This window comes from Bubalus bubalis, chromosome 4 (genome assembly GCF_019923935.1).
Source record: "Bubalus bubalis isolate 160015118507 breed Murrah chromosome 4, NDDB_SH_1, whole genome shotgun sequence".
Lineage (NCBI taxonomy): Eukaryota > Metazoa > Chordata > Mammalia > Artiodactyla > Bovidae > Bubalus > Bubalus bubalis.
Genome location: NC_059160.1, coordinates 42,666,531 through 42,693,769, shown reverse-complemented (window position 1 = coordinate 42,693,769; position 27,239 = coordinate 42,666,531). Strand labels below are relative to the sequence as shown.

Sequence of the window (27,239 nt, the reverse complement as noted above, 5' to 3'; positions counted from 1 at the left end):
CAAAGTAATATCTCTGCTTTTCAATATGCTATCTAGGTTGGTCATCACTTTCCTTCCAAGGAGTAAGCGTCTTTTAATTTCATGGCTGCAGTCACCATCTGTAGTGATTTTGGAGCCCAGAAAAATAAAGTCTGTGCCCCACTTGGTTACCTGTAATTGAAGTAAACGAATTAAACAGGGCCTTTTGCATTTAATTCAATGGGGTCGCAAGAGTCGGACACGACTGAGCGACTGAACTGAACTGAACTGATAGCTTAGACGAGACTGCCACCTCCTGGAGAAGCTAATAAATACTGGTGACTGAAGTGTTCCCATCCTTTTGGGAATCAGCATTAGGAAACTGATTGCATCTCCAAGCCACCTCAGTATTTCTCCATGAGGTTAAACCAATTCCTAACCTCTCACAACCTCTGTGAAAAAATTTTTGCATAGGACCAAGATTTCAAAGCATCACGACTTTTCTTAGGTGACAAGAAAACGGTAATTTAAGTTTAAACAAAAAATAATATTTTAGAACTCTTAAGTCTTAATTCTTAATGCTCACATCAGCTTTCTGAAGTAGGAACTATTATAAACACATCCACGTTACCAAGGAGGAAAGTAAGTTCGACGGAACTTACGGTTACCCGACTTTTGGCCGAAACCCCACCCAGGAAGTCAGAACTCCAAGGCTGAGGTATCAGTAACTAAGTAACCGCTCCGCCTCAGCTGGGCATGCGCAGAAACACACCGACAAATTCTGTAGGAATTTCAAGAGGCGGGAACTGAGGGGTGTGGTGGGCCTCTAAGGTCCCAGCATTCCTTTCGTGCCGCCGCCAAGATGGCGGCGCCCATGTTGCGGTGCATTTCTCGGAGCCAGTGGCTTGGTACCCAAGGCCTGTCAGGAGTCTTGCCCTTGGGGCTGCGTGAGGCCCACTCGGCCGCTCAGGGGTTGCTGGCGGTGCAGAAGGCTCGGGGTCTGTTCAAGGAATTCTTCCCCGAGAAGGGTACAAAGACAGAGCTCCCAGAGCTCTTCGACCGCGGCACGGGAGGGAAATTTCCCCAGACCATCTACTGCGGCTTCGACCCCACGGCCGACTCGCTTCATGTCGGGCATCTGCTGGCGCTTTTGGGCCTTTTTCATTTCCAGCGAGCGGGCCACAACGTGATCGCGCTGGTGGGAGGTGCCACGGCGCGCCTGGGAGACCCAAGCGGTCGTACCAAGGAGCGCGAGGCGCTGGATGCGGAGAGCGTGCAAAGGAACGCCCGTGCCCTGAGTCAAGGGCTAAAGGCCCTGGCTGCTAATCACCAGCAGCTCTTTGCAAATGGGCGGACCTGGGGCAGCTTCACCGTGCTGGACAATTCGGCGTGGTACCAGAAGCAGGACCTGGTGGACTTCCTAGCGGCAGTGGGTGGCCACTTCCGCATGGGAACGCTGCTAAGCAGGCTGAGTGTGCAGACTCGGCTCAAGAGCTCCGGAGGCATGAGTTTGGCCGAGTTTTTATACCAGGTGCTCCAGGCCTATGATTTCTACTACCTGTTCCAGCATTATGGATGCCGTGTCCAGCTGGGTGGATCAGATCAGCTGGGCAATATCATGTCTGGATACGAGTTCATCCACAAGTAAGCGCCTGTAGGCCGGGAGAAATCTCAGGTCAAATAAGTTACACACAAATAGCCTGTAATGCACTGTCAGTATTGTGGAGTGACGCCCTTTGTTTCAGCTCTTTTATTTCCCCTAAGAGTCTAATGGGGTTAATTTTATGTCACTGGCTAATGAGAACTAAAGTGCTGAATTAATGATATTCGGTATGGGATATATTCTAGAGCTCTGAAGGAAATAGACCCCACTAGTCAGACACTACTGAACAACTTCACTTTCACTTTTCACTTTCATGCATTGGAGAAGGAAATGGCAACCCACTCCAGTGTTCTTGCCTGGAAAATCTCAGGGACGGGGGAGCCTGGTGGGCTGCCGTCTATGGGGTCGCACAGAGTCGGACACGACTGAAGCGACTTGGCAGCAGCAGCAGCCAGGATTCAGATTGTATGTTTGCTGCTTCTAAGAAGCTTTTCTGTGTTTCTAATTTGAAAGACTGTTTGTAACCTGACCGTGACTGGACCGCCTTGAATAGTTTCTGCTTTTGCTCTGCACCTTCCTTGAAGCTAAGTGTTAGTCATTGGTTGGCATCGAGAAAAAATTTTTTCAACACCAAATATTTGTGAATAATATATCTTTAATGGCATTTTCTAGAGGGAGATGAAATACAGAGCCAGCTCATATGCTACTCATTTTAAAAATCCTTTAAAATACCTCTTTTAGTGTCTCTACCTGACCACACCTTTACCTAGTTTTCTCTTCTCTTCCCACCCAACCTTTAAAAATTTCTAGGCCCCAATTATGTGGCATTTCCCCTTGGCTTGCCCAGAGTCACTGGTTCAGTTGCAGTTCAGAATGACAAATGTCAAAATAGGGTGCTGTGAAAGCAGAAAGATGGACAAGAATCCTGGTTTAGAAGATTAAGGAAGGTTTCTTAGAACAAAAAACCACACTGAAATCAGAATAATTAGCAGAACCTGCCACCACTTGAGCTTGAAGCACATAATAAAGTTATTCTTTATTCATAGGTTGACTGGAGAAGATGTGTTTGGAATCTCTGTTCCTCTAATTACAAGTACAACTGGAGCGAAACTGGGCAAGTCTGCTGGCAATGCTGTTTGGCTAAACAGAGATAAGACATCACCATTTGAATTGTATCAGTTTTTTCTCAGGCAACAAGATGATTTGGTAGAAAGGTGAGTTCTTAATAATTGTGTGCTGAGAAAAATTAAGTTCATTAACCTCATGATACAATTTTAGTCATTGACTCTGCACCCTTCATCCCTTCATAGTTTTTTGGGTTTTTTGTTTATTTTAACATAGATTCTATTTAAGGCAGTACATCACTGTAACACTGTAGTTAAACACTGTTGGTTAAAGCAGAAAACTACTGTGGGTGCTAAAAAGGTTAGAGCCAAGTTTGTGATCTACATCGAGCAGGATTATTGCGTGCATATTCTAGTTTTTTACTCCTTTCATCATAAACTGGACTTTTATTTTACCATTGTCTCTAAAGCTCCTTTTCTTTAACATAAAAGAAGATCCTTTTTTTAAGTGATTTTTCTCATTGTTTCATAATATGTCAAACTCTTGGAAGAATATAAATTAATGAGAAATACACCTGCAACAAAGAAAATGAATTTTTCCCAAAAAATGCCATCTGACATAATGATCATCAAAAATAATTTAGGAATAATTCTTTAATTTTTTTAAATATCTAAGACTTTACTACAGAACATGAGAAACCACTATTGAGTAGGAAAACAAAGTTCTCTCAGAGCATATCTTAAGGATTGCCAGAGGGGACCAACAGTGAGATTTGGGTGAGTGTATAATAGTTGGTATATAGGATGTGAAGGCCCAAGAAGTGAGAATTAAGCAAAATGAGCAAGAGTTTGGTCCATTTTGGGGACCAGTTACCTGAGAGTAATTTCAGGAGTATCTCTTTAAGGAGGTTGATGGTGCTTAGTGAGGCCAGATGCCTGGGGCTATAACCTAGATGGAAATTCCAAAAAATATTATGTTGGAAAGCCCATTGTTTAGTCTCTGGAGAGGTAAAGTGGGTCAGAGTCAGTAATGCCTGGCAATCCAAAGGGAACAAAAATAAATTTACTGAGGCAAGAGATTTGCATCATCCAGAGAAGTCCCATGACTGTGGAGGCGTATCTGGAGGCCCCAGGAGAAAAAGGAAGTGTTCAGTGAAATTAACTGCCAGTGGGAACATGGTTGGTCTCCCCTGGGAATATGTCCCCATCTGAATATCCTCCATTGGTTTGGGAACAGAGACTACAATCATCTGTTACAACTTTGGCTGTTGCCAAGAAGATGATGGTGAGTCTGCTCACTAGAGCCCAAGCTGTTAAGGCCTGAATTCCTTAGTGACCCAAGGAATTGAGAGCCCATTTTTTTGAGCTGGTAGGGTGTGTGCTGGGTATAGTGTGGTGGGCTCAGTACTGCAACAGTCTGCAGTACTGTTGAAATGGCTTCCAGCATAGAGCAGGTGGTGCTAGTATTCTTGCCAGGAGAATCCCTTAGACAGAGGAAAGTGGTGGGCTACAGTCCATAGGGTTGCAAAGAGTCAGACATGACTGAAATGACTTAGCACGCACACACAGAGCAGGTAGTTTGAACAGAAACATGAGTAGCAATGATAGGAACTAGGGACTCCTTCCAGGTTTGGGCCAAATGGGCTTGTCTTATATGAGAAAATTGTCCCTTAGCCATTGGCCAGACCAAACCACGAGGTCATTAGCAGTAGCCCAGGAGTCTATGAAAATGTAGATCTGCCAACATTCTCTTTTTTTGGCTTACTAAGGGCTTCCCTGGCGGCTCAGCTGGTAAAGAATGCACCTGCAATGCAGGAGACCTGGGTTCGATCCCTGTGTTGGGAAGATCCCCTGGAGAAGGGAACAGCTCCAGTCTTCAGGCTTGGAGAATTCCATGGACTGCATAGTCCATGGGGTTGCAAAGAGCTGAACATGACTGAGCGACTTACACTTTCAAGGGCTAAGTGAACAGCTACAAGTTCTGCCAGTTGGGCTGAGTCAGGACTGCCTTCTTCAGCTAGAGAGGCCCCTGAGACCAGGGGGAATGCTGCAGTCCTCCAGCTAGCTGCAGTGCATACATACAGTGGTGGTGCTGTCATTGGTTAAGAATATGGACTCCCTGTCCATCTCAGACAGTTGGTCCCAAGGGACTCTCCAAGCCACTCTCACCACTACCAACTCCAAAAGGCTCTTAGGCAAGAAGCTGATCATGAGGGAAGCTCCATTCTCCTGTAATTTTTAAAGGCCTTGATATCCAGGTTAGCCCTCTCCTGAAGGTACCATTTTAATTTTACCAAGGAGGCATCTCTAACCCAGGGCATTAGGTGGTTGTATTGGTTAGGGGCTGTTTAGGGCCTCAGTTTCTAAAAGATCCTGGTAGAATCCTTTGGGGTTAGCCACTTAATCCAAAATCCATAGGAAATCAAGTAGACTTATATTTGGTCCAGAGACTCCAAGGAGACATAATCAGATATGGTCAAGTACTGACTTGGAATGTGGAGCCAGATGGGACTAAAGGTAAGGCTCATTGGCCTGCCTGCTGGGCAGCTTCCCAAATGTATTGTTGGGCTCGCCCCAGTGAAAGGTGGTGCCTTGCATGTGACTGTGGCAAAGAATTGGTAAGAGGTGAGAGATGTGTTGCCTCCAGAACATGAAAAGGGCTAGTACACGTTGTACCTGAGTGTACTGGCGGCTTAATGATGAGTGATTTCCTCCATGTCTAGGAACCCTGTCAGTGGTCTCCAGTGCCCTTTGAATGGTTTTGACAGACCCAGTAAAATGCACAAGCATTACCCCATGATTAGACAGAGCACCTTGTAAAATGAATTCTCTGGACTTAGGGTCAAAGAGACTCAAGGTTAGAATGAAGAGGGGGTCATTTAAGTCCCTCTGGTCATAGAAATGATAAACCAATTGGACCATGCCAGTTTTGCACAGCAGGAGACAGGCCTTTAGCAGTAATCACCGTGGTGGAAGGATGGGCCCAGTCAGGCAATGAATGTCCAGATGAGGCAAGGGAGGGCCCTGGTACGAATACTGGTGGGTCTAGGATCATCTGCCTTCCTTTCTTCTCCCTCTTCATCCTCACTGGAAGCCTATAACCCTGTCAGCCTTTCCAGTGGTGGCAGGGGTATCTTATGAGGCATGTTGGTTTATTCTGTCCCATAAGGGGAAATCTGAGGGGACTCAAGATCTTTGGTTTCTTAGAGGAAGGAAACATATATCCTGGACAGATAGATCTCTGAGAAGGTTGTAGATTTTAGGATCTTTAGATACCAGCCAGCTGATGCATTTCAGCAGCCATGAGTAACAATTTAGGTTCTAAAAACCTGCAATTGCCAATCAACTTCCTTTTCTTCCTTATGCACAGAATTTCAGTTAAGGTGTAATGTCTGATCTGTTTTTACTTCCTGATTCTCATAATCTTACATGTCATCAGCAGCAAGTTTGTGGAAGACATCCTCATGAGCCTTCTTCATAGGTGGCTGCCTCCCTTTTCAGGGTGTCGCAGTCATCCTCCCCAGGACTGGGCTCTCCCTCCAATGGCAGGTTACCACAGGGTGTTTGGGAAAGCCCTCAGCCTCTGGAGCATAACACTAGAGCCTTGGCATATAGGTACACAGCAGCAATAAGCAACACCCAGGAAACCTCCATAGGGGTTCTGATTTATCAAGGAGCTGCTGTACCTCCTCAGGGGTCTTACAAGGCATTGGCACAAGATGTTCTGAGCATTTATATTTATCCATTGTTCAACATCACACCAGATACTGAACCCATGGTATCCCATCGGGTTTAGGGGACAGAGGAACAGCACGCCTCAGCTGTATTTCCTTTTCTTTGCTCTGCTCTTTTTCTGTTGTTGGGTTGTTCCATTTATCCAGGTTAGGAAGTGTAGTCCCAGTATGACTCACTCACAGGGCAGGTCTCTTTCCTCCTCACATATGTGAGTATCCTTTTCTTTGCCTTGCACTCAGAGCCTCAGGTTGGGCAGTGATAATAGCCTTGGGATCCACTCCACTCTCTTTAGGTCTCCTTACCCTGAGATGTGAAGGACTTTCATGTACATTAGTAGTCAATCAAAGCTTTTATAATTGGTGGTCTGATCACCTCACTAGAGGATATGACTTTGATTGTTGATCACAATACTGCAGATATTGTTGAATTGTGGCAGCAGTGACATTTTGGGATGAATACTGAGGTAACATGAGGCAATATGCAAAAGACATAATAGCATTATGGACCTCCAGCATACATTGCTACCCTTGCAAATATGTTATCCATCTGGGTTAGCCAGCTAGTAAACTAGTCAAAGCTAAACGGCAGTCATGCAGTCCTGCCAACTATGCCTTTGCCAGTTATGTGGGCCTCAACCTGTCGGTAGTGTTACCGTCAGCTAGAAATGCCTGGTAGGGGGTAGGGGGTGGCCCTCACCTGGGCCCATACTACTTGTGGGAGCCCCCACAGACATTTCCTTGCTGCTACTGCTAAGTCACTTCAGTCATGTCTGACTCTGTGTGACCCCATAGACGGCAGCCCACCAGGCTCCTCCGTCCCTGGGATTCTCTAGGCAAGAACACTGGAGTGGGTTGCCATTTCCTTCTCCAATGCATGAAAGTGAAAAGTGAAGGTGAAGTTCCTCAGTCGTGTCCGACTCCTAGCGACCCCATGGACTGTAGCCTACCAGGCTCCTCCACCCATGGGATTTTCCAGGCAAGAGTACTGGAGTGGGATGCCACTGCCTTCTCCTTGGCCAGAGCCAAACTTGTGACTAGACTAGACTTGTGGTCCTTATGACTATAAGACACGCCTCAGCAACAATCATCAGGGAACCTTAAAAAATAAAATGTATTACTTAGTTTCCAAAGGGCACAGGCACACAGTGAGTCAAGGATAGAAAGGCAGGGAGGACCCACCCAGGGCTCTGCCTTTATTGGAGTGACTAGGATTCTGCAGGTTCACTCTTCACTGGCTAATTTAAAACAGGGAAAACAGGGAGTGGGAAGGCTGGAGAGGGGTCATTCAGGCAGTCAGTTATCTCAGTTACCCAGGGTTTTCTAAAGGGGATTTTCATCAGTGGGGGTAGCCTGGTTCCTTACCTAGTTGGTGGGTGAATTCTGGGAGTTAGTGATGGACAGGGAGGCCTGGCGTGCTGTGGTTCAGGGGGTTGCAAAGTCGGACACGACTGAGCGACTGAACTGAACTGATGACATACAATTGGCAGTTGTTTATTTGAGATCAGCCTTTGAAATGGATACTTTGGCATTAAGCAGTGAGAAGTTTAATGTCAAGCACTTACATTATACATATAGAACCACTTGGAAAAATATGTGGCTGTACCTACTCAGTAGAATACATTTATGACTTGTGTTAATACCAGCAGTCCCTCTCCTGGGCACATCCCTGACAGATTAGTGCACCAAGAGAAATACATGGGAATAGTCGTAGCAGCACCATTAACTACTGTCCAGGAGTAGGAACAACACAAAATATCCACACCAAAATAAATACATTGTGAACTATCTTTAATGTGGAATGCTGTATTCAGCAGCTGCACACACAGCAACATGGGTGCATTGCCAGCATCATGACAAGCCAGTGAGTGAAGTCACTCAGTCGTGTCCGAGTCTTTGCGACCTCGTGGACTGTAGCCTACCAGGCTCTTCTGTCCATGGGATTTTCCAGGCAAGAGTACTGGAGTGGGTTGCCATTTCTTTCTCCAGAGGATCTTCCTGACCCAGGGATCAAACCCAGGTCTCCCACATTGTAGGCAAACACTTTACCATCTGAGCCACCAAGGAAATCTGATTTGCCAGAGTAATGATTCTGTTTATATAAAGTCTAAAAAAAGGCAAAACTAAGTGACGCTGTTTAGGGAGGCACACTGAGATGGTAAAAATATAAATAAGGTAGTGATTACCATCAAAGTCGGGAGAGTGGTTACCTTGAAGGGTGAGGGGACGTGATACAATTGTGCTTCCTTGGCTAGGAGCACTGTTGTGTATCTGTTATTGTTGTTCAGTTGCAAAGTCGTGTCTGACTCTGCAGCCCTCTGAATGTAGCACGCCAGGCTTTCCTGCCCTTCACTATCTCCTGGAGTTTGCTCAGACTTATGTCCATTGAGTCAGTGATGCCATCCTACCATCTCATCCTCTGTTGCCTCCTTCTCCTCCTGCCCTCAATCTTTCCCAACATCAGGGTCTTTTCCAGTGAGTTTGCTCTTTGCATCAGGTATTGGAGCCTCAGCATCAGTCCTTCCAATGAATATTCAGTGTTTTCCTTTAGGATTGACTGATTTGATCTCCTTTCTGTCCAAGGGACTCTCAAGAGTCTTCTCCAGCACAATTTTAAAGTTATCAATTCTTCTGTGCTTAGCCTTCTTTATGGTCCAACTCTTAACAGCCATACATGACTACTGGAAAAACCACAGCTTTGACTATACAGATTTTTGTGGGCAAGTGACGTCTTTGCTTTTTAATACGCTATCTAGGTTTAATACACTATCATAGCTTTTCTTCCAAGGAGCAAGTGTCTTTTAAACTTCATGGCTGCAGTCACCATCTGCAGTGATTTTGGAGCCCAAGAAAATAGTTTATCACTGTTTCCATTGTTTCTACATCTATCTGATGGGACCAGATGCCATGATCTTCATTTTTTGAAAGCTGAGTTTTAAGCCAGCTTCTTCATTCTCCTTTTTCACCCTCATCAAGCTCTTTAGTTCCTCTTCACTTTCTGCCATTAGGGTGGTATCATCTGCATAGCTGAGGTTGTTATTTCTCCCAGCAATCTTGATTCCAGCTTGTGAGTCATCCAGCTGAGCATTTTTGATGATGTCTCTGGAGCAAGAAGAATATATATGATGGGGATGGGGTCATCTATATCTAGACTATTGCTTTTAAAAAGGAAGTATCTGAAACAAAGATGGCAAAATTGAATCTTCAATCGGGGTGATGTTGTATTTTTGGTGTTGTCATATTTTTGGTACATTTCTGCATGTTTATTCCATAGTCTAAAATAGAGGAGGGAGACAAAAACTAGGTATGTTATATAACTCTAACAGGCTTTTTTTGTTTTTTTCACCCCAAAGATACCTGAAGCTCTTCACTTTTCTGCCTCTTCCAGAGATTGACCACATCATGCAGCTGCATGTCACAGAGCCAGAAAAGCGGGGTCCTCAGAAGCGACTTGCTGCGGAAGTAACAAAGCTTGTTCATGGACAAGAAGGGCTGGCCTCTGCTAAAAGGTGACCTTGTAGAATAAAGATCACTTGATTAATTAGTTAAGAGACTGCAGAACATTTGGAGCCACGGTTTTAGAGTTACCTTTTACCACTAACAAGGACTGTCAGTGTTAACCAGTTTAAAATACTAGCCTTCATTTACTAGGAAAAAAGATTGTCCTGAATTAAGCTTATAAATTATACAAGATAAATGTTGCTGTTTGAAAAACTTCCCATCTGGAATATAATGGGTACTTCATAATTGGTTATTGGGTAGTAGAACACATGTCTGTATAAGCTGTCAACGTGATGTGGTTCTCAAAACATGTTTTCCAGGTGTACACAAGCCCTTTATCACAGCAGCATAGATGCGCTGGAAGTCATGTCTGATCAAGAGTTAAAAGAATTGTTTAAAGAAGCTTCATTTTCTGAATTAGTTCTTGACCCTGGAACAAGTGTCCTAGATACGTGCCGCAAAGCAAATGCCATTCCAGATGGTCCCCGAGGGTAAGGTTATTTAACTTTTAGGTTCAAAGTTATATTTCACAGCATGTTTCCACAGATGGTGTTTTCCTGATAATGGCATCTCATTCCTTATAGATGTTAGGTTAGTCTGAGAATAAAGTGAAAACTGAGAGTACTTATTGCTGAAAATAACTTAAATTTTCTGTACAGTATTACTGTACTGTCTTATGAAGTCTAACCTGGTAAGTTTTTTCTCCAGCATTAGAGAATTGGTTTAAGGGGCCACAATTGTATAAATACGCTGGGATCAGTTGGCTCAGGGATAGTCAGTTTGAGAAGATCACAAGATCAGAGGCCCTAAGTATACAGATTCACACAGCCTCTCTCATACTCAGTCTGTATCATCTTATTTGAGGGGCATAGTGGGGTTGCTCAGCCTGTTTTAAAATTTTAGTTGAATTTATTCCATCTGTTCCTTTAGAAGAACTAAAGGGGAGGCAGAATCTAGCAAATATGAAGATAACAATTCAGTGCTAAATGGTTTCAATTAGCCTTTGAAATTTAAATGAAATAATGATATATGTGTATTGTTGGGAGTGGTCAACAATGATTAGATTTATTTAGTTACTAAACATTTCTATTTTTAGGTATCGGATGATTACAGAAGGTGGAGTCAGTATAAATCACAGACAAGTAACAAATCCTGAGAGTGTTTTAGTTGTTGGACAACATATTCTTAAGAATGGACTTTCATTACTTAAAATAGGAAAAAGGAACTTCTACATTATAAAATGGCTTCGGCTATGATGAAAAACCCTTCTGGTGTTGAAACATCCATCATTCATTATCAAGATATACAAACTTATATCTTCACTTATGCAACTCAAAGACTGGAGTATATTCTAGACCTCAGTGTGAGTAATTTCATTGTTCATACAGGTTCATACATTGTTCATACAGGTTGGTTAAGTTTGTGGAATATTTTATTTCCTAATCCTTAAATATTAAAGACTAACACAGAAAAGCATGATTTCTAGGTTTAATCTCTTTTAATAATTATGCTTCATGAAAAACTAAATGCTAAGTTTCCTATCCTGTCCTTGCTCTTGTATCAGGTAAATATATCATTGGATTTTTTTTGTTGTTGTTCAGGAAGCAAATTCTATAAAAAAGGAGAAAAGTTAGAGGAAGCCATAGACAGCATTAGAATTACAGTACAAATCATTTCTTTTTGAAGAAAAATCAGTATGTGACTTTTCAGAAAGTTTATAATTCAGTGTTCCAGTCACCTGTGTTTCCATGAAATTAAATTTACTCATTAGCCTTGTTTTAACTCAGTAAAAAAGGTAGCAATATCTTATAAATTTATCAACTTTTAAATTAGTCTCTAAGTTTCAACTTCTGTCCCCAAGCAGATTACAGCTTGAGATGAACCAAAAAGTTAAGTAACCAACAAGATAAAATAGAGGCAACAAGATAAAATAGTGGCTACACTAAAATATCCAAACATATGAGAATATCAAAAAATATTCCAGGAAGGGAAGTTTTCAGGTCAAATTTAAAGGATCTGGAATCAAGATTTAGTCAAATTAAGCTCTACATTCTTTAGGCAAGTTGATTCTCCAGAACTGTTTGCAACATCTAAAAAATCAGATCATTGATTTTTCTTGATTTCCTTAATTTCATTTGATCACTTGAAGATCAAGTAAAACACACACATACACACAAAATGGTTAACAATCAGATTTGTTCTAGAAAATCTTACAGGCAGCAAAGCATGGCTTTCGAGTTCAAATTCTAGCTATTTACTACCTGGACTATTTGGAGCAAGTCATCTTCATTTGCAAAAAACTGGAGATGTATTATAATAAAACCTCAGTCAATTATAAAAATCTAAAAAGAAAAGTCATTAAACGTTTATATAGTATAAGCTATATTGCTATGTTCCAAAGTAGATTTGCATGTACTCTTCTGGGAGTACAGTTAGGAAGAATTCACTTATTGACAAGCTTTTTAATGTCACTTCATACTAGCAACTTTATTTACAAAGTAAGAACATACAGGTATCCATTGTAAGTCAGAGATCATCTCTACATTTCAGAACTTCACTCGGTTTGAGGGCCAACAAAAGGAGGTTTCCTCTTTCTGTACCTATCTTGCCTGTTTTTCTTTGTACATGGTGTGTAGTACTAAAAAGTGCATTACCATAGCAGGTAATGTTTTCAATTTGAAGTTTGCTGGAAAAAGGTGCATTGTAAGGTTCTGTCCCCCTTTACAAATTAACAAAGTTAGACTAGAATGGTAATCATCTGATCTATCTCAAATACGTGAATTATGGATGGCTATAATTTCAAAACTGATGTTTAATAATGGCAGAGTGATTTTAAAGTATGCTAATAAACATTTTGGAAGCATGTATTCTATAAGATGGTACTGCAAACAGATTCATAGTCCTGTATCACCAGACTGAATCTGTTATGTTTGAGACCAGTTTGCTGATCCTGTTGTTTCTCAGTACAGTATCATTAGCTAAAGGTAACACACATTCATATGTTCCTGCCAGTATTTCTTCATAAATGTCATAACATAAAAATAAATTTAATATCTGCAATATATAATTCATCTTAAAATTATGTAATTCACATCAAGAATAATCTGGGGAATTTTGGTAAAATGTGTTCATGTTCTAAACCTCACTCCCAACCCTCTGAGAGCATTTAGGAGTATGTGTCTGTCAGCATGTTTTTCTGTGAATAATAAAGCCCCATCATTATTTTTGTACCTTTATTCTAATCTACTTTGTTGGTGTGAAGCAAAAGTAATAACTATTACCAACTAATCCTTAGAGAAACTTAGAGAAAGAAGATACACTTAAAATCAGTACAGTATTTGGTTCTAAGACCCTCCTCCAGGTGAATCTTGAAGTGTGGTCTGTGGGCTCCAATTTACAGATGGATTACTGGATTACTACTATTATATTTGAAAGCCAAGGAGAATTTACTAGTTCTTCTAAAAACTAAAGGAAATGGTCATGACCAAGTCTTGCTAGATAATCAAGGCTAGATGGTTGTTCTTAATGCAGTAAAACATAATTCATGCTTCCAAGTTTAAGTAATATCAAAGGTATTTTAATTTTTAATGCACCAGGGGAAAGTGGACCCAGAAGTGGAAGGACGGTAGCTACATATTATGCACATCACATCACTGTCAGTGTTACAGATCCTCTCATGTGTTCAGCTTTCTTACAGACACATCAAAGGTTGCAGAGAAGCTCAATAAAACTAAATCAAAAGATAATTAGAACAGTGACTATGTGAGAAACTTGTCAACCCATCTCTTTCAAAGCTAGGTTGGTTTATATAGTGCATGCATCATAGTCATTATGAAATGGTGTCTTGGTGCATTCTTCTCGAAGGGCTGTGGCAGCAGCTTTAAGACTACTAGCAGATCACACAGGTCATCTTGTTCACAGACAAACTGCTTGTACAACTAGAACTATTAATGGTTCCTTTTAAGTTCAAATGAAACTGTCACAAGACAGACTTGATGTATTTTATATATACTAGGAAATTTTAGAAATAGCCATTTATTATTTGGATTAAATGTGTGATTTGTTCTGGAATACAGAGTACAATTTTCATTTTATAGCCAGTCTTCACATGAGCAGATTCATATCACTGCAAGACACAGGAGTTCATAAATAAAATTCTACTCAAGTAGGCAGGACTAACAAGTCAACAAAATCTCAGGATTACATAGTTCTCTTCACCAAAGATGAGTCTCTCGGATTTCAGCAATAATTTGACTGGCTCCTTGTAATGCCTGCATTAAAGAAGATGATAAAAATTATAAATGTTTAAATTATAATACCAAAGAATCTGAATTAATATGGGATAATCTCTCCACTTTATATGTGGTTGATTCATATCTTCTCTGAAATTTGAATCGAATCAAGTGCCAACAGAGTAATATTTAGCCATCATACAAAGACTATATATGTATATATATCTCCAATCATTTTAAATAATAAATGTTTATACCTACAACCCAAATAAGAACATTTTTTAAAAATTCCCAGTTTACCTTTAGCATATCAGCTGCTTCTTTCCTACGCTGTGCCATGTCCTCGGATTCAGTCAGAAGATCATCCAGTAAGGATGATTTATATAGCTGTCCTACTAACTCACTCTGAAGAGTATCTTTCACATGATTAACCAAAAAATGCATTACTGCCTTTGGCACACTGCAAAACAATCAAATAATCCATTTATTTGAGAATAAAAACCTAAATTTTAAAAACTACATATATTTTCGAAACGATTCAGAAATTATCCAGCAGTATTCTAGTCTGATTTATATACATAATACTAACCTGTCTTGAATATTCTTTCTGACAATAAGAAAATATGATTTGATGAGTCGTTCAATAACTTCACAGTCTCGCTGTTCACGGGCAGATAGTTTTCGTGCAACAGGAACTGGCTAAATTGGGTGAGGGGAGAACAAATTTACTGTTGTGCCATTTTGAAATGACAACACGTAACAGTATGTTTTTGAGATACCAGTTCCTTCTGTCTTTTAAAATGCTTTCTTGGTAACTTGGTTCTTTGTCCTCAATCATTCTACAGCTTACCAAATTCTACAGCTTACCACATCCAGCAAATTCACAGCATGGCCTTTTTGTGGACTGGCTGGCATAATTGGAATTGGTTTTGATTTTTCCTCAGCTAGTAACTCCTCAGCTTTTGAAGTTTTCAGCATTCCTCTCCAGTTGCCTGTTGTTGGTTCTTGAACAGCATCTCCAACCCCACCACCTCCAGATGCAACCTGAAAAAAACATGTTCCAAACCTGTACCAACCATATCAAACTGGCATTATCTAAACAAAGTTAATTTTTCTTGATAGGCAAAGTTAATTTTTTTGATAGGCGTCAAGGAGAATACCCATCTAGTACCCATCTGGAGTTTAATCTATTTAGAGATGGCAGGATCAGAAAGAGATGGTGACTCCCATGTGCATCTGGAACCCTGAGCTAAGTAAGAGGTCCTGTTCTAAATTGCTGGCAAGGCCTTGGCCAGGATATCTTAAATTCCTCTTTTATTACTTGCTAACTTTTCAAAGTTTTTCCTCCTCTCCAACCTCTAACACTAGAGATTGTGGAGAAAATATGAGCTAGCCTTTAAAACAAGACTGACCATTAAAAGCACAAGGAAAGCCCTTCAAAGTAATTTTAAACACTGTTGAACTGTGATCTCTCTGAAAGTTCAACATGTCTCCAAAAGTTAAGACTTTATATATTTCTCAAGTCAGTTTATGTTCTTATAGTCACAGGATAAAAGTAGGAATCCTTTAATTAACAGAAAAAAGAACACACTCATGATTCTGAGTTTGCATGCATGTTTGTGTGTGTGTGTTAAGTCATGTCCAACTCTTTGTGACCCCATGGACTGTTGCCCACCAGGCTCCTCTGTCCGTGGGATTCTCTAGGCAAGAATACTGGAGTGGGTTGCCATTTCCTTCTCCAGGGGATCTTCCCAACCCAGGGATCAAATCCCACGTCTCCTGCATTGGCAGGTGGATTATCACTGAGCCACCTGGAAGGCCCAATAATGACATTAAGCTGCCTAAAATGTTGAATATGACAAACACATCATCAGTTCCCTCAATGTTTATACCCGTGAGAAAGGATCTGCTAAAAGAAATCTAGTGTTGTCATTAATCACAAGTGCTTTTGCACCTTCTTTTTTAGGATATCTGTTAGTCTTGATTTATAAAAGAAAAATGACTGTTTAAGGTAACAGGGAACACTAATTTATCAATATTTAAGACATGTTTTTAGATATTCTTTAAGATTTTACAATCTAAAATGAAGATAAAATGGCATTCAGAATTATAGAAATAAAAATGACTTGATATAAGTTTAATAGTGTTATAGCAATTGTTAAATGTTTTTTGTATCATTCTGATTCAAAACACTGCCCAAACTTTGTCTCTAAAATATGTATTAAAGATGATGTTTATCAATATATAGGTGGAATATTTATATACTACTTTTTAAATGAGTAACTGTATTTCTAAATGCCTGTTAACTATACATGAGTGATAGACCTACATATGAAGTCTTAAGGAGAGTGAGCAAATTCAAGGTGAAGCCATGAATAAAATAAAAAGCAGTGATTTAAATGGTTCTCTTAAGATCTTAGTACAGTGGGCTGAGAGAAGATAAGACATTTAATTATAAGGTTTATCTGAGGTTCAGAATCTTAAACCTGGACAATAAATAAGAGCTGAATGGCAAAAATAAAAATAAGAATGGGTCTGAATAATTTACAGATTATTTTATCAAGAACTGGCAACAGTCTCAAACTCTCAGTCCCCCTGTATGCTCTGAATTTGCTTAAGCTGTTGAGGCACATGTTAAGCTACATATTTAGGGTGACAAGTGCATAAGAAAGAAGTGACAAGTGCATAAGAAAGCATAAGAAAGAAGCCTAAGAGGACTATCTATTAGCACTGGACAGATCTGAGAACCTTTAAAGAGGAAAAGTCCAAAAGTACAATTTTCATCTCCAGAATTTTAATTTCCTACCAAAATATTAAATTCAACACTCTTCTTGAAGGTAATAGAAAACAGTGGGAAAGGGTGTTATTATTTAAAACAATGTTAAAACTAGAATTAATACCATCTTAGAAGTTAGTTGAATAAGAGAAACAATAAACATAAAGACAATGAGAGATAGATGCCACTGTTACAAACAAGTTCTTCAATGGTTTTGAAGACAAGTGTTTCTGAAAACCAGGGGTACCAACATTTTCATTGTGAAGCAAGACTCACATTTTTAGTTTCTCTTCTGCTCTCCTGAATTAACTGTTAAAAGATATGTTAAAACATGCAGTTTAACAACCAAAATTTAAATACCAATGGCTTGAAATTCAAAAAGTGCAGGATAATTTCCTCTTTAAATTCTTTTTCTGTCTGCATCTTCATATTGCAAGCAAAAGCATGTTAACAAATGTATGTTATGAAGTATACACTGTTAAAAGATTTAAAATTTCTATTAGACTAAAATTTGGTCTTAGCACAATATCCCATATTAATATTCTGCTATTCAGTGGATTGTTTCCAGATGATTATGTTGCACCAAATTAGGCATGCAGGCTTAGATTAAGAATCAGAACAGACCTTGCCATCAGCCTCAGCAGAAGCAGCAGGGGAGGGCTCCTGGGAGGCAGGTGCCAAAGCACTTGGAACTTTAGAAGACTAAAGGCAAAAAATTCAGGGAAAAAGAAATCAAGGATGCCAAAAATGCATTCAGAAACATTCTATAGATACGAATTTTCCCCATGAAAAACAAAAATGGGACATATTGTTTATTGTGCTTCTTTCCTGTACTGCCGTCACTGTTGTCACCTTTGTTTAAGACTTTGTTCAGATGAATTCCTAAGAAAAGTTCAAATCCAAAAGCTTCATTTTGATTTTTACAAGATGATAAGATCTTTTCTGGTAAAGAATTCAAGGTAACAGATTTTTACACAAAAACTAATACATGCAACTATTACAGGAAGCTAAACCTGGTACGCACATACTGCCATCTTCCCTCTCAACTAATTTTACAAAGTTCACAGTCACTGAATTCTTCAAAAAGCCTTGATACTTAAAATCCACCTTTAAGCATTTATTCCAATGTATTAAAAATATTTTATCTTTAAATTACTCAAAGCCTGTTCTGAAACTTGCATACCTTTACTCAAATATGCCAATGAAGTATTAAAGTGAGAAGAAAAAATTACTCCCAGAACTCAGTAATATTCTGAGGCTCACCAGTCCATCTCTGCATATTTGTTGGGAATACGCTTTAAAAACATTTTTTACCTTGTCTCGTGATACAGCTGAAGGCAATTCTCTTGCTAGCCTGTTTCTCCTTTGTTCCTATGAAACACAAGCAAGCAAAAGATTCATGATTATCAGAACATAAGAGATGTAAGCTACTAAAAAAAATGTTCAGCTTAATTGAAAAGTATGGAATAACTAACAGTGTATCCTCCCACTGTTGAGACTCATGCCATAATTATATTTTAAAACAAACAAGAAATCATTTAACCCAATGCTTCTCAATCTTTTTTTCTGCCCCAACATACCTGAAGGATAAATACAACATCAGTAATGGTGGCTTCCTGTACCAAGGATTCTCAAGGGAGGGGCAGTGGACCAGCATCGTCTCTGCCTTTCCCACTCAGTTAAGAATCACTGATTTAAACTATTCCCACATAAAAGTACATAAGCCTTCAACATACCATATAGAATCTGAAGTACACAGATCACAGAAAACTTAAGCAAAGCCTTTAAAAATCACTCTAACCTGCTGACATTTCTGTTACTTTCACACAATTCTCACAAAACAGTAAGAAATATCTATAAGAATGTTCTGCTTTCTTAGTGTTAGAAACTGACAGTCTGTTCTACAACCTGGGTAGTTTAACAGACTGATCACCTGCCACTCTTCTAAAATTTGTTGATATCATCAATGTAATTCTGGTACCAAACTAAAGAAACTGTAAATTCAAACCAATAGTACCTACTGTATGTCAAGCACCATAACAGGTGCAAGACTATGAAAATATAGAAGGACGATGGTGTTAATACGGCTCATAAGCAGCATCAAATACAGCAGAAAAGCATTTAAGTTAAATGCATTCAGAATGCTCCTGAGTAGAAAGCATTTCATGAACTCAGACTTGCAAAAAAGGTGTACGTTAACAAAGCTTCACAATGATGTTTTTGGGTAAGAAAATTTTGTAACAAATTATACTATTTCACTATAAAAAAAGCACTGTTTATAATAGCCAGGACATGGAAGCAATCTAGATGTCCATCAGCAGATGAATGGATAAGAAAGCTATGGTACATATACACAATGGAGTATTCCTCAGCCATTAAAAAGAATGCATTTGAATCAGTTCTAATGAGGTGGATGAAACTGGAGCCTATTATACAGTGAAGTAAGCCAGAAAGAAAAACACCAATACAGTATACTAACACATATATATGGAATTTAGAAAGATGGTAACAATAACCCTGTATATGAGACAGCAAAAGAGACACTGATGTATAGAACAGTCTTATGGACTCTGTGGGAGAGGGAGAGGGTGGGATGATTTGGGAGAATGGCATTGAAACATGTATAATATCATGTATGAAACGAGTCGCCAGTCCAGGGTCGATGCACGATACTGGATGCTTGGGGCTGGTGCACTGGGACGACCCAGAGGGATGGTATGGGGAGGGAGGAGGGAGGAGGGTTCAGGATGGGGAACACATGTATACCTGTGGCAGATTCATTTTGATATTTGGCAAAACCAATACAATATTGTAAAGTTTAAAAATAAAATTAAAAAAAATAATAATAAAGGAAAAAATAAAAAATACAGCAAATTATAAAAATATATGGATTTTCAACAATTTTCAGAATTACAAATTAGCATTTAAATGTACATTTTGAAGAAGGACACAAAGCAAAAGGCAGAGGAATCAAGAGACCAGAAATTTTCAAGCTAGTCTATTACCAACCATTACCAACCAGTTATGACCTTAGCTGGCCCCGGAGAGCTGGCTTACTTGCTTTGTTAACAAGTTACTAACTCTCAGCTCCGGTTTCCTAGTCTATTAACATTAGCTTTATAAGGGTGCTCTAAAGATTAAATGAGAGTATCTATGTGTTTGTTCTCTGACACATAGTCATTAAAATCAGGGACATTCACTTGTAAGAAAAATACTGATCTGAAATCATATCATAAATGACCTTGTCAGTATTAGAAAAACTGTTTCAGGCACAAATTTTCCTTGAAGGTTTCCATGTTACAAGAACTAACTCCTATCTTAGAGTGTCTACATGCCAATTTTTAACATGATAACTGTTTTATAATCCACTTTCTTAAGTGTTTTAAAGTGCCTTACTTATATGTGTTTTGGAATTTTTTCTGGCCATGCTACCCACCTTGCAAGACCTTAGTTCTCCAATCAGAGATTGAAGCTGGGCCACAGCAATTTTCTGGAATTTTTTCTGACAATAGGAGTTACCTCAACTATGCAACTAAAAAACAGTTCCCCTGTACCTGTTAAAGAGAAGGTGCTTTTTCCCCTCTAACAGTGTCCAGCAAAATAAGCAGTAAAGTAATAGCTGTTATCAGCTGTGGGTCTTGGGTTCTTCATCTTTTTAACTAAAAGGTCCCTTGCAGTTCCCAAATTCCATGTTTACAATTTTCTCTCCACCCATGTGCATAAGAGAAAATTTGCTACAGAAGAGAGACAGGTCTTCCTGGACTATGAAACAGCAGAAAATTTTACTGTTTTGTATAAAAATGGCATAGAACAAAATGCATCCAGATAAATCATTCTATCCATCAGCCTTGGCTCCTTCTGAGTTCTTATGCAACCTACAACATTAACCTCAAATGGAAAAAAGAAAGGATCCATGAAATGCAGCAACCACAGTAGTGGTGAAACAGTACTGTTCTTCTAAATACACTTTAATTTAGCTAATTCTTGGATTGTTTGCTTCAAAGCTTTCAGAATCAAGTAAAAACAAGTTTAAACATCCACTGTTTTACATACTTCAGTCTAATAAACTGCAACAACAGTTAACTGAAATGGAACCAGGCAGTCCTTCAAATACAAATACTAGATCAATGAGCCCCAGATCCTCTCTGAGTTACAGTTTCATAAGCAGAAAATAAGAACAATGCCTCCAGGTGGTTTTGAGGATTAAATTTAAGAAAACAATGTAATGCCCTCAGCATAATTCTTGGAATGTGACAATAATAAGGTACATAAATGTCTTATACTTATTCCTTGCTCAGTAAATTTGATATAATTGATCTAAAACAGATTTTCTCTCTCAAAAAACACAAATTCAAATTGTATTTACCTCTATATTGTTGTTCATTAACCCACAAGCATCAGCAAAGTCTGGATGTTTTGTGTTGATATAAGCCAATTCAATTGCCACTAAGTTATGGACCTAGAAAAAAATAAAATTAGGCTATATACAATATTATGCCAACCTAATTTTAATTTAGGAAACATATAAACTTATTTAACAGATAAATTCTGAAAGACCGTACAGGAAACATGCCTAAATAAATATTTGATAATTATATTCCAACTGATAAATCTTATACCAAATAATAATTTGCTCTCTCTTTTAAATTATTTATATTTCAGCATCTAAGACTGCATTTCTGACATTGAAGCAGATAGACGTATACTGTTAGGGGGGAAAAAGTTATCTACTTAATGCTTATCTACTTATCTACTTAACTTCCAAACTTTCCTAAATAAAAACCTTAGATCATCCACTATTCCATGTCAAAAGTTCGGGTTCAATAATAAAACATTACAGAATCAGATATAAGGTAAAGATGTTAACTTTACTTGGGTAAAGGATACATTTAAAGGCCTTAGCTAACCTAATTGACTAGCCTTAATTATGAAGCACCTAGTTTAAATATATGTAGTTCAAAACCCTAATTGGGACAATAATCAAAAAGGAAAGTTGGAATTAATTATACTCTAGCATTATAGAGAGATTAAACTAAGTCCTTCATTTCACTGTCCTGACAAATCTCAGGTATCAGAACAGCACTAAAAGATCAAAACCAGTGAAAATGATTTATTTCAATGAAATTCTGATGACTCTGGTATCAGTGGGTAGAGTCCAAGATCAGGCTAATCATGTTCTCACTCATCTCAATTCGTGCTTATGCTTGCCAGGGAAACAGCTAAGCAGCAGCACTTACACCTATACTCCAAGGATGGTTTTGTACTTGTAAAGTACATGCAAGTAAATGTCCACTGGGGCTCACCACCCTGAGCCAAGGACCCAAATGCACTTTTAGAGATCAGAAAGGAAAAAAAGAAACAGTCAACAATTAGAGGCAATAGGGACAATTTCAAATGCTTATCTCATATTTACGCCAATTTCAGGATTTTATTTTTAAGGACAGCAGCCATGATATTATGACATTAGGTCATCAAACAAGCAAGCTGTACAAACAGCCAAATTATCCTAACATACATCAAAGTTAAAAAATAACTTGCTATATAAAGGCTCAGTTTACCAGGCTGAAGATTAAAACCAACTTTCCATTAGATCAATGCTGCTATATCTATTTGTGCTCAGTCGTATCCGACTCTGTGTATGTGAAGTAAGTCGAGCTACAAAATGGAAAAAATTTAATGGCTAGGCTTAAAAAAAATCCTTGTCTATTATGTTACATATGATGAGTGCACTGTATTAGAAAAAAGTATTATTTAGTTTACATCCAGTCAAGAAAGTTTTTTAAGGTGGTAGTATTTTAATAGATCGATGTAACCCCTAACATTAGTGATTCTACGTAATTGCCAGGATGTGACTTGGGAGACGTTTTATTAAAGGTATCCTAATAATACCTAAAGGTAGCTGAAATTAAAAATTATGGACAGGAAACTAATTACTATTGAGTGTCTACTTATGTTTTGGACACTCTAGTGTGAGAAATTTGCAAATGGCATCTCTTTGAACCTTCCCAACATACCTATTATATTAGTCTGTTTTACAATCAGGAAACTTACTAAGTGATACATTTACCAGTCACATGGCTGGTGAAAGCAGAGCCAGATTCAAATGAAGATCTTAGTCCAAAACCTTTATAAAATAGGAAGCACTGAAACTGTCATGAGGTCAGGGTTCTACTCCCAGTTCATCCACAGACTAGGTGTAATGTGGGTTTAAATGATTCCTAACATCTTTGGTCTCAAACTGTTTATAATGAAAATGTTACTAATGGTTGTCTTTATACTTGTCTGCTTCTAATCACACGTCTTTCTCCCTCACCCTTACTGTTGTTGTTGTTTTGTTTTTTTTTAATTCCCATTATCTCTTTTCAAGGCAAGCAAGTGTTATAAAAGTGTTGTATTTGTGGATGGCTACTCTCCAATTTAGTTTCTTGTCCATGGATAAAATACACAGTTGATTACAACACATGTATTTTTACCTGTTACTTAAGAGTACTGCTTTTGACTGTGGTTAATGGTAATAATGTGGCCTACCTTATTCAAACATTGCTTACTTAAAAGTCACACAGTTTGACTCTTGGCTGAATTACTTAATATGTGACCTTGGGTAAATTAATCTCCCTGGGCCTTACTTTGTTATAAAATGAGATAATACCTATTGCATGGAATTGTTTTGAGAATTAAATAAAACAGATCACGTCAAGCATTATAGACAGTTCCTGGTGCCATCATCATCAATTTTAGGCTATCACTGTCCTCCTCCTCACCATCCAAAGTACTTAGTACCACAGTTTACTTTAGTTGAAACAGTTTTGTTAATTTTTCCAACCTTAGGAGCCAGCTAGATATTAACAACAAGAAGAATGTATCTGATTCATTCAGTGATGAATATGCTTTCCTTCAAAAGAAGTACCCCTCTCGGCTAATAGAAATGGAACAAAATATCTTGTCCAGACTTCAAACAGGTAACATTTTTTACCTTTTGGAAACTTAGATGTTTTTGGTTTGCCAATAGGTATCTGAGACTTTTGATTACATTTTTAATCCTTACATTTTTATAATATGCTTGTCTATAAAATTTCACTTTTTGTTTCTTGTACAGTAGGTTCTTATAATTTATTTATTTTTATTGAGCTGTACCCAGTCATGTCTGACTCACTGCAGCCCCATGGACTGTAGCCTGCCAGGCTTCTCTGTCCATAGGATTTCCAGGCAAGAATATTGGAGTGGGTTGCCATTCTTACTTCAGGGGATCTTCCCAACCCAGGGATCAAACCTGTGTCTCTTGGGTCTACCTGCATTGGCAGGCATATTCTTTACCACTGCGCTACCTGGGAAGTCCATATATATAATAAAGCTAACCTGAATACAATGACTAAAATATAAGGAAAAATGCTTTTTATACCAGAACTACTGAAGTTTCCTTTGAAATAAGACTGAAATTCATTTTTCTTTTTGATACACTGGGAAACATTATGCCTAAATTCATGAAGTACACAAAATGATTTTATTAACAGTGACTACAATGATTTATGAAATAATAGCTCACCATTTCATTTGTAACAGGCAACCGTTTACGAAGAAGACAAGTCACTACCTCAACTATGGCATCATGAAGTTTAGGGAACCGCAACAACTCCTATAAATGATGGAAGTAAGAAACAGTCTGTTTGGTTTGAAGGAAAATTAATCACTGAAATACTAAACCAGATTTGGAAGCTATATTTAATTATACTATTTCAAATATCACTTTTAGATAAGGAACTAAAATTTTAACTTTAAGCCCATCTTCTATATTTCCTCCTGCCCCTTGAAACCATCAGCTCATGTCTTTTACTACCTAATAGAAACTGTTACATTTCTCAGTACCTGTGTACTGTAATTGCTACAGTGCTGAATGATCCTTTGCATTTCTTCATGAACCAGTTCCACACAACGGAGGCTGGGCTCTTCCAGACGTTTGATCTGCCGTTTGACCAATAACTCAAATGAAACTTCAGGCACAAACAAAGCAGGACGAGGACCCTAAAAACATAAAATTATGAGCTCTTATAGCTACATATAATTTTGGTTCTTCCCTAAGGTTAAAATAAATCACATTTTTTGGTATTTTTTCATGAAAAGTACTTCCTAATTTCAAGAATAAGAGCAAAATAACAAACTGCACCATTCATTAAAAAATATATATGGATTAAAAAATAATCTTTAACCTCATTTCAAAACATTCTAGAAGTTAACCATACTCACAGTTGCATTTCTAATGGCAGTCAAAATGTCAATAGTGTTAAGGCCACCGAGAGGGTCAACAGATTCTAAGGTTCGCCCAAAAGTCTCATGGAAAATATAACATATTCGAGCACCACCACATCTGAAAGTCAATGAAATATATGATTTCTAGTATTACTAAAAGGAAAGATACTACAAACTAGAAGTCTTTCTGTAAGCATTAAGATGACGGACAACTACATTTAGACCATTTCCATGTATTCTCAACTGTATTATGAACCAATTACTCTAATCTTTTTAATGGGGAGTCATTTCACAAAAGGCATTCATATATGCATGCACACATGCACACACAGAGTAAACTGTACTGTCAGAAAACATCAGTTAACTAAGAACAACTAAACATTTTTCTCTGCTCTAGTTTTCAACTAGACCACGCGCTCCTTAAGGATATTTTCCAGTGGTCATGTATGGATGTGAGAGTTGGACTATAAGGAAAGCTGAGCGCAGAATTGATGCTTTTGAACTATGGTGTTGCAGAAGACTCTTGAGAGTCCCTTGGACTGCAAGGAGATCCAACCAGTCCATCTAAAGGAGATTAGTCCGGGGTGTTCACTGGAAGGACTGATGTTGAAGCTGAAACTCCAATACTTTGGCCACCTGATGCAAAGAGCTGACTCATTTGAAAAGACGCTGATGCTGGGAAAGATTGAGGGCAGAAGGAGAAGGGGACGACAGAGGATGAGATGGTTGGATAGCATCACCAACACAATGGACATGCGTTTGGGTGAACTCGGGGAGCTGGTGATGGACAGGGAGGCCTGGAGTGCTGCGGTTCATGGGGTCGCAAAGAGTCAGACACAACTGAGCGACTGAACTAATTTCTATTTATTCACAATCTAGAGTAGAGATCAGCAAACTTTTTCTATGAAAGGCCAGTTAAATACTTTTAGACTTTTCAGGCCTTTGTCACAACTCGCCAATTCTGCCATTGAGCACAAAAGCAACCACAGACTGTATGTAAACAAATAAGCATAGCTATGTTCCTGTAAACTTACACATACTAAAATTTGAACTTTACATATACACTACATAAAAAATTCTTTCAATTTTTTTTCAACCATTTAAAAAATATAAAAATGATTCTTAGTCAATGGGCTTATCCCTGCTTTAAACAAATTAAATCTCTAGGCCTACATACTGGATACCTTGTGTTTCCTATCTTAATGACTAGAAATCCTGGTATTATCTTTTATTTTTTTCATTCAAGTCCAGTTGAAACTTTACAAATATGATATATCCCCCCACATCATTCGTTCTTCTCTATTTTACCATCACTATTCACTACTTTCTTACAGTAGCCTAGGTAGAAGGTACCAGCCTAACATTATACTAAGTGAAATAACCCAGACAGAAAAGGACAAATATTGTATGAGTCTCCTTATATGAAATAACTAGAATAGGGAAATTCACATAGACAGAAAGTAAGTCAGAGGTTACCATAGGCTAGGAGAAGAGAGGAAGACAGGTATCACTGTTTACTTGATACAGAGTTTCTGTTTGGGATGATGAAAAAATCTTGGAAATAGATACTATTTGATGGTTGTACAATATTGTGAATATACTTAATAGTATGTATTATACTTTAAAATAGTTAAAATTACCAGTAACTAGTCTCTCTGCCTCCAACCTTTACATTCTCCAAATAGTTTCCATAATGACCAGAATTACCCTTCTAAAGTGGGGAACTCCTGTGACCAAAAATGTTTTCATTTTTTTATAGTAGGAAGCTCTTCAAATTCTGACATATTACACTTTCCACAGTCTTGTTCTTATTAGACATCTTTCCTGCCTTACTTCCTGTTATATCCCATCACTGTACCTGCCATTCTCCAAATTCCCCCTGAACTATTCTTTGCTATTCCAAAGCCTAAAATACCCTTCTACTTACTGCTTACGGCCTTCCCCATATTCTATTCACAGCCCAACCCAAATGCATTCTTAACTATGGAGCTCTCCAGTCCTTGAAAGAGATATAAATGGTCTCTCTTCAATGTTCTAATGAGGCTTGATTAGATAATTACAAAGATATAAATATTCTATGGAGTTAACTCACACAGAAGGCTACCAGGGTCACATAAAGTACACAGAACT

The 27,239-nt window shown here is 38.6% G+C and overlaps 2 protein-coding genes across 13 annotated transcripts in view; one reads left to right on the top strand and one right to left on the bottom strand.

Annotated features, from left to right (window-relative positions):
- Nucleotides 1–748: 748 nt before the first annotated feature.
- Nucleotides 749–17,909, top strand: YARS2 (tyrosyl-tRNA synthetase 2). Of its 2 annotated transcripts, XR_006550427.2 has the most exons (6): nt 749–1,602; nt 2,608–2,775; nt 9,710–9,865; nt 10,178–10,348; nt 10,954–11,220; nt 14,935–17,909. XR_006550427.2 is itself a non-coding variant. In XM_025283490.3 (5 exons), the coding sequence occupies exons 1-5, from the start codon at nt 821–823 to the stop codon at nt 11,111–11,113; spliced, it is 1,437 nt and encodes a 478-aa protein (XP_025139275.1). In that variant the 5' UTR covers nt 749–820; the 3' UTR covers nt 11,114–13,093. The 2 variants fall into 2 exon arrangements, 1 of the variants encoding a protein (XP_025139275.1); XM_025283490.3 differs by lacking the exon at nt 14,935–17,909 and having other exon boundaries at nt 10,954–13,093.
- DNM1L (dynamin 1 like) overlaps nt 13,877–27,239 on the bottom strand; it is a 64,169-nt gene continuing 50,806 nt past the window's right edge. For 3 of the 11 annotated variants that reach the window (XM_025283489.3, XM_006055598.4, XM_006055592.4), the window contains 11 exons: nt 25,107–25,227; nt 24,729–24,884; nt 24,409–24,498; nt 21,232–21,324; nt 18,180–18,236; nt 17,490–17,567; nt 17,142–17,174; nt 14,957–15,133; nt 14,679–14,788; nt 14,390–14,549; nt 13,877–14,128 (listed from right to left, as the gene is read on the bottom strand). In XM_025283489.3, the coding sequence (XP_025139274.3) occupies nt 14,072–14,128; nt 14,390–14,549; nt 14,679–14,788; nt 14,957–15,133; nt 17,142–17,174; nt 17,490–17,567; nt 18,180–18,236; nt 21,232–21,324; nt 24,409–24,498; nt 24,729–24,884; nt 25,107–25,227 (1,132 nt within the window). In that variant the 3' untranslated portion in view covers nt 13,877–14,071. The remainder of the gene's footprint in view (nt 14,129–14,389; nt 14,550–14,678; nt 14,789–14,956; nt 15,134–17,141; nt 17,175–17,489; nt 17,568–18,179; nt 18,237–21,231; nt 21,325–24,408; nt 24,499–24,728; nt 24,885–25,106; nt 25,228–27,239) is intronic. The other 8 variants (XM_006055599.4, XM_025283486.3, XM_006055593.4 and 5 more) reach the window with 3 other exon arrangements.

What these genes read in the sequence shown, in the direction of transcription:
- YARS2 (XM_025283490.3), top strand. Translation starts at nt 821, where the DNA reads ATGGCGGCGCCCATGTTGCGGTGCATTTCTCGGAGCCAGTGGCTTGGT. An exon ending in CAAGATGATTTGGTAGAAAG is followed by an intron (nt 2,776 to 9,709) that starts GTGAGTTCTTAA and finishes TTCACCCCAAAG; the next exon opens with ATACCTGAAGCTCTTCACTT. An exon ending in ATTCCAGATGGTCCCCGAGG is followed by an intron (nt 10,349 to 10,953) that starts GTAAGGTTATTT and finishes TTCTATTTTTAG; the next exon opens with GTATCGGATGATTACAGAAG.